Consider the following 7,500-nt stretch of genomic DNA (forward strand, 5'->3'; position numbering starts at 1 on the left):
ACATAACAAGATTCAACAACTGAGACATAAACTGAACAAGTTCCACAGACATGTGACTAACAGAAATTGAATAATATGAACAAAAGTAACAGTCAGTATCTGGTGTGGCCACCAGCTGCATTAAGTACTGCAGTGCATCTCTTCCTCATGGACTTTGCCAGTTCTTGCTGTGAGATGTTCCTCGGCGTACACATCACAGACAAACTGAATTGGTCCACCCACACAGACAGCATCGTGAAGAAGGCGCAGCAGCGCCTCTTCAACCTCAGGAGGCTGACGAAATTCGGCTTGTCACCAAAAGCACTCACAAACTTCTACAGATGCACAATCGAGAGCATCCTGTCGGGCTGTATCACCGCCTGGTACGGCAACTTGTGTCAATAAGGTAGTAGTTTTGGAATTGTTAGCTAGATTACTTGTTGGTTATTACTGCATTGTCGGAACTAGAAGCACAAGCATTTTGCTACACTCGCATTAACATCTGCTAACCATGTGTATGTGACAAATACAATTTGATTTGATTTGATACCCCACTCCTCCACCAAGGCACCTGCAAGTTCCCAGACATTTCTGGGGGGAGTGGCCCTAGCCTTCACCCTCCGATCCAACAGGTCCCAGACGTGCTCAATGGGATTGAGATCCGGTCTCTTCGCTGGCCATGGCAGAACACTGACATTCCTGTCTTGCAGGACAGAACGAGCAGTATGGCTGGTGGCATTGTCATGCTGGAGGGTCATGTCAGGATGAGCCTGCAGGAAGGATACCACATGAGGGAGGAGGATGTCTTCCCATTAACGCACAGCGTTGAGATTGCCTGCAATGACAACAAGCTCAGTCTGATGATGCTGTGACACACCGCCCCAGACCATGACGGACCCTCCACCTCCAAATCGATCCCACTCCAGAGTACAGGCCTCGGTGTAACACTCATTCCTTCGACGATAAACGCAAATCCGACCATCACTCCTGGTGAGACAAAACCGCGACTCGTCAGTGAAGAGCAATTTTTGCCAGTCCTGTCTGGTCCAGCGATAGTGGGTTTGTGCCCATAGGCGACGTTGTTGCCGGTGATGTCTGGTGACGATCTGCCTTACAACAGGCCTACAAGCCCTCAGTCCAGCGCCTCTCAGCCTATTGCGGACAGTCTGAGCACTGATGGAGGGATTGTGCGTTCCTGGTGTAACTCGGGCAGTTGTTGTTGCCATCCTGGACCTGTCCCGCAAGTGTGATGTTCGGATGTACCGATCCTGTGCAGGTGTTGTTACACGTGGTCTGCCACTGCGAGGACAATCAGCTGTCCGTCCTGTCTCCCTGTAGCGCTGTCTTAGGCGTCTCACAGTAAGGACATGCCAATTTATTGCCCTGGCCACATCTGCAGTCCTCGTGCCTCCTTGCAGCATGCCTAAGGCACGTTCACGCAGATGAGCAGGGACCCTGGGAATCTTTCTTTTGGCGTTTTTCATAGTCAGTAGAAAGGCCTCTTTAGTGTCCTAACTTTTCATAAATGTGACCTTAATTGGCTACCGTCTGTAAGCTGTTAGTGTCTTAACGACCGTTCCACAGGTGCATGTTCATTAATTGTTTATGGTTCATTGAACAAGCATGGGAAACGGTGTTTAAACCTTTTACAGTGAAGATCTGTGAAGTTATTTGGATTTTTACGAATTATCTTTGAAAGACAGGGTCCTGAAAAAGTTTCAGAGTTTATGTTTAGAGTAACAATGTAATGTAATACTTATTTTCCACCATAATTTGCAAATAAATTCATTAAAAATCCTACAATACGATTTTTGGGATTTTTTTTTTTTCATTTTGTGTACCTATGATGTCTACCTATGATGAAAATTACAGGCCTCATCTTTTTAAGTGGGAGAACTTGCACAATTGGTGGCTGACTAAATACTTTCTTGCCCCACTGTGTGTGTGTGTGTGTGTGTGTGTGTGTGTGTGTGTGTGTGTGTGTGTGTGTGTGTGTGTGTGTGTGTATATATATATATATATATATATATATATATATATATATGTGTGTGGGTGTGCGTACCTGAGGTGAAGGTCTTCATAATACTTGAGGCAGGCGTAGACAAACTCTTTGAGCTGAGAGTAGACTTGAGGAACAAACTCAGAGAACGGAAGCTTTTTAGGGAACGGAAGCTACAGGAGAGAGGGAGGAGCAGAGGAGAGAGGGAGGAGCAGAGGAGAGAGGAGAGAGGAGGAGAGAGGAGGAGAGAGGAGGAGAGAGGAGGAGAGGAGAGAGGAGGAGAGGAGAGAGGGAGGAGGAGAGAGGAGGAGAGGAGAGAGGGAGGAGGAAAGGAGAGAGGGAGGAGGAGAGGAGAGAGGGAGGAGGAGAGGAGAGAGGGAGGAGGAGAGAGGGAGGAGGAAAGGAGAGGAGAGAGGGAGGAGGAGAGGAGAGAGGAAGAGGCCAAGGGGTTACAGACAAGCTTCAAACAAAAGTCAAAATGTCCTAGAGAGTTTACAGGGTGTGCAGGCTTTGGTTCCAGCCCAGACTTAATACAATTCAATCAACTAATTCACTCATTATTCAGGGTTTGATTACATGGCAAGACTACCGTAAAACTTCAGTAAAACGCAGAGTCTCAAATAGAAGCCTGTCCCTTTTAATAGCCAGGTAACGGCATCACATCCCTTTTAATAGCCAGGTAACGGCATCACATCCCTTTTAATAGCCAGGTAACGGCATCACATCCCTTTTAATAGCCAGGTAACGGCATCACATCCCTTTTAATAGCCAGGTAACGGCATCACATCCCTTTTAATAGCCAGGTAACGGCATCACATCCCTTTTAATAGCCAGGTAACGGCATCACATCCCTTTTAATAGCCAGGTAACGGCATCACATCCCTTTTAATAGCCAGGTAACGGCATCACATCCCTTTTAATAGCCAGGTAACGGCATCACATCCCTTTTAATAGCCAGGTAACGGCATCACATCCCTTTTAATAGCCAGGTAACGGCATCACATCCCTTTTAATAGCCAGGAAACGGCATCACATCCCTTTTAATAGCCAGGAAACGGCATCACATCCCTTTTAATAGCCAGGAAACGGCATCACAACCCTTTTAATAGCCAGGAAAAGGCATCACAATCCTTTTAATAACCAGGTAACGGCATTCACATCCCTTTTAATAGCCAGGTAACGGCATCACATCCCTTTTAAAAGCCAGGTAACAGCATCACATCCCTTTTAATAGCCAGGTAACGGCACACATCCCTTTTAATAGCCAGGTAACGGCACACATCCCTTTTAATAGCCAGGTAACGGCATCACATCCCTTTTAATAGCCAGGTAACGGCATCACATCCCTTTTAATAGCCAGGTAACGGCATCACATCCCTTTTAATAGCCAGGAAACGGCATCACATCCCTTTTAATAGCCAGGTAACGGCATCACATCTCAGCAAATAAAAAACGGCTGGTTTTAATAACGGCGGGTCTCAATTTATTGTTTACGAGGTTTGATGTTAAAGTTAAGTAAACTTTGTATTTTATTTTTATTTTTTTTAAATGTTACATTTGTTAGATAAAATAAAGACAGTAATGAGTAACTAAAAAAGGGAATGTATAAAATTGTTTTATGTATTTTTTTTTTTTTTTATGTTTTAAGAAACTGCTAACAGCCGAGAACTGCTGAGCTACAGTAACTGGCACAAAAACAAAAAAAAGTCCACAACTTCAGCAGTACAGACCCCTAGAAATCGTCTGATCGCCCTCTAGTGGCCACGGTAAGAACTGACGAAAATAAAGCCAGAGAGTAAAGGAGTTTAGGGGGAAATAGAAGCACACCAAGACAAAATAAATGTGACAGTGTGTAAATTACGGCACACCGCAGGAAATAAAGATATAGAATGCAATGCTGGAAGGAAATACTTTTAACTATGATAAATAATTAACTAGGTATAATACCTAACTATGCAATATGAGCAAACGCTGTGTGTATTAAAGACTGTCCCGCGGGAATTATAATGGACCTATACATTTATATATTTATTATAATGGACCGATACATTTATATATTTATTATAATGGACCGATACATTTATATATTTATTATAATGGACCTATATATTTATTATAATGGACCTATATATTTATTATAATGGACCTATATATTTATTATAATGGACCTATATATTTATTATAATGGACCTATATATTTATTATAATGGACCTATATATTTATTATAATGGACCTATATATTTATTATAATGGACCTATATATTTATTATAATGGACCTATATATTTATTATTATAATGGACCTATATATTTATTATAATGGACCTATATATTTATTATAATGGACCTATATATTTATTTTCACATAACTGCCCCTCTTTTCTTGTCCACAAATTACATTTTGACAAACAAAATCAGTCCCAAAATAAAATCTGTGCATCCCTGCGAAAAGCCCACCCCTTTTACACACTAACCCCCTCGTCAGTACCTTGTCCAGTTCAGGATCTTGGAAGGGGAACTGGGAAGTGAACTGTCTGTATTCCTCCTCTGTTGCCACGGGGATGGGACTAAAGTTATCCTGGTCCAACACCTGCCTGGAGACAGGGATGAGAAGACCGGTTAGCACACTATTCATCATTCTCCTCCTCATCATCATCATCATCATCATCCCGACATTTCTCCTTCTCTCCATCCAAGCTCGTTCTGGGTACAGTGAGATTCCGTGGCCTTTCTGAACTCAAGGCGCGTGCCAGCTTTCACAGGGATCAGTACTGGGAACTGAGGCCACTGGGGTTAGACACACTGCTGGCTGGGGTGGTTCTACTGCTGGGCTTCCTGTTCCCCTCTGGAGGCTTCCCAGAATGCTGAGGGCTCCAAGGTTCCCACATTCCGAACAGTGTTCCAGAGAGAGAGGCTTTGAACCCTAGTTGTGTGTTATTCCACAATAGAATTGACATTTCTGTGGTGTGTGTGTGTGTCTGTGGGGGCGGGGGGGGGGGGGGGGGGGGGGGGGGGGGTTCTGTGTTGTTTTACAGTGTATTGAATGTCCTTCTGGCCTTTAGTAAGAAATGAACTACAGTAACAATGGTTCAGCTACCCAGGGGGGTCATCACACACAGTACGACTAACACACACCCCACATCTGTCTTGCCAGGGACATTATCACCTCTCGTGGCAACTCTGTAGCAGAGGAAGCTGGTCCCTCCCTCTCCTGTCGTAAAACATCTCCACCATAACATTCCCACAACCAAAACACACACCAACGCCCTCTAGCCAACACAGTCGCCGACGCCGACCACACACACACAGCCGCCGACGACACACAGCCGACGACGACACACACACACACACACAGCCGCCGACCACACACACACACAGCCGACGACGACACTCACACACACAGCCGACGACCACACACACAGCCGACGACGACACACACACACACAGCCGCCGACGACACACAGCCGACGACGACACACACACACACACACACAGCCGACCACACTCACACACACACAGCCGACGACGGCACACACACACAGCCGACGACCACACACACACACAGCCGACGACCACACACACAGCCGACGAGACACACACACAGCCGACGAGACACACACACAGCCGACGAGACACACACACAGCCGACGAGACACACACACAGCCGACGAGACACACACACAGCCGACGAGACACACACACAGCCGACGAGACACACACACAGCCGACGAGACACACACACAGCCGACGAGACACACACACAGCCGACGAGACACACACACAGCCGACGAGACACACAGCCGACGACCACACACACACACAGCCGACGACGACACACAGCCGACGAGACACACACACAGCCGACGACGACACACAGCCGACGAACAAACACACACACACACAGCCGACGACCACACACACACACACAGCCGACGACGACACACAGCCGATGACCACACACACACACACAGCCGACGACCACACACACAGCCGACGACCACACACACACACACACAGCCGACGAGACACACACACACAGCCGACGAGACACACAGCCGACGACCACACACACACACACAGCCGACGACGACACACAGCCGACGACGGCACACAGCCGACGACCACACACAGCCGACCACGACACACAGCCGACCACGACACACACACACACACAGCCGACGACCACACACACACACACAGCCGACGACAACACACAGCCGACGACGACACACACACACACACACAGCCTACGACCACACACAGCCGACGACCACACACACACACACAGCCGACGACCACACACACACACACACAGCCGACGACGACACACAGCCGACGACGACACACAGCCGACGAGACACACACACACACACAGCCGACGACCACACACACACACACACACACACACACACAGCCGACGAGACACACAGCCGACGACCACACACACACACACAGCCGACGAGACACACAGCCGACGACCACACACACACACACAGCCGACGACGACACACACACACACAGCCGACGACCACACACACACACACAGCCGACGACCACACACACACACACACAGCCGACGAGACACATACACACAGCCGACGAGACACATACACACACACAGCCGACGAGACACACACACACACAGCCGACGAGACACACAGCCGACGACCACACACACACACACACAGCCGACGACGACACACAGCCGACGACGACACACAGCCGACGACCACACACAGCCGACGACGACACACACACACACAGCCGACGACCACACACACACACACAGCCGACGACGACACACAGCCGCCGACGACACACAGCCGACGAGACACACACACACAGCCGACGACCACACACACACACACAGCCGACGAGACACACAGCCGACGACCACACACACACACACACAGCCGACGAGACACACAGCCGACGACCACACACACACACACAGCCGACGAGACACACAGCCGACGACCACACACACACACACAGCCGACGACGACCCACAGCCGACGACGACACACAGCCGACGACGACACACAGCCGACGACCACACACACACACACACAGCCGACGACCACACACACACACACACACAGCCGACGACCACACACACACACACAGCCGACGACCACACACACACACACAGCCGACGACGACACACAGCCGACGACCACACACACAGCCGACGACCACACACACAGCCGACGACCACACACACAGCCGACGACCACACACACAGCCGACGACCACACACACACACACACACAGCCGACGACGACACACAGCCGACGACGACACACACACACACACAGCCTACGACCACACACACACACACAGCCGACGAGACACACACACAAACACAGCCGACGACCACACACACACACACAGCCGACGAGACACACAGCCGACGACCACACACACAGCCGACGACGACACACACACACACAGCCGACGACCACACACACACACACACACACAGCCGACGAGACACACACACACACACACAGCCGACGAGA

The 7,500-nt window shown here is 49.1% G+C and overlaps 1 protein-coding gene across 3 annotated transcripts in view; it reads right to left on the reverse strand.

Annotated features, from left to right (window-relative positions):
• LOC139415806 (exocyst complex component 6B) overlaps positions 1-7,500 on the reverse strand; it is a 208,430-nt gene that overhangs the window by 124,690 nt on the left and 76,240 nt on the right. For all 3 annotated transcript variants that reach the window (XM_071163913.1, XM_071163910.1, XM_071163912.1), the window contains exons 14-15: positions 4,467-4,572; positions 2,042-2,151 (exon numbers count right to left, since the gene is read on the reverse strand). In XM_071163913.1, the coding sequence (XP_071020014.1) occupies positions 2,042-2,151; positions 4,467-4,572 (216 nt within the window). The remainder of the gene's footprint in view (positions 1-2,041; positions 2,152-4,466; positions 4,573-7,500) is intronic.

The sequence above is a fragment of the Oncorhynchus clarkii genome, chromosome 9, assembly GCF_045791955.1.
Source record: "Oncorhynchus clarkii lewisi isolate Uvic-CL-2024 chromosome 9, UVic_Ocla_1.0, whole genome shotgun sequence".
In the NCBI taxonomy this organism is placed as follows: domain Eukaryota; kingdom Metazoa; phylum Chordata; class Actinopteri; order Salmoniformes; family Salmonidae; genus Oncorhynchus; species Oncorhynchus clarkii.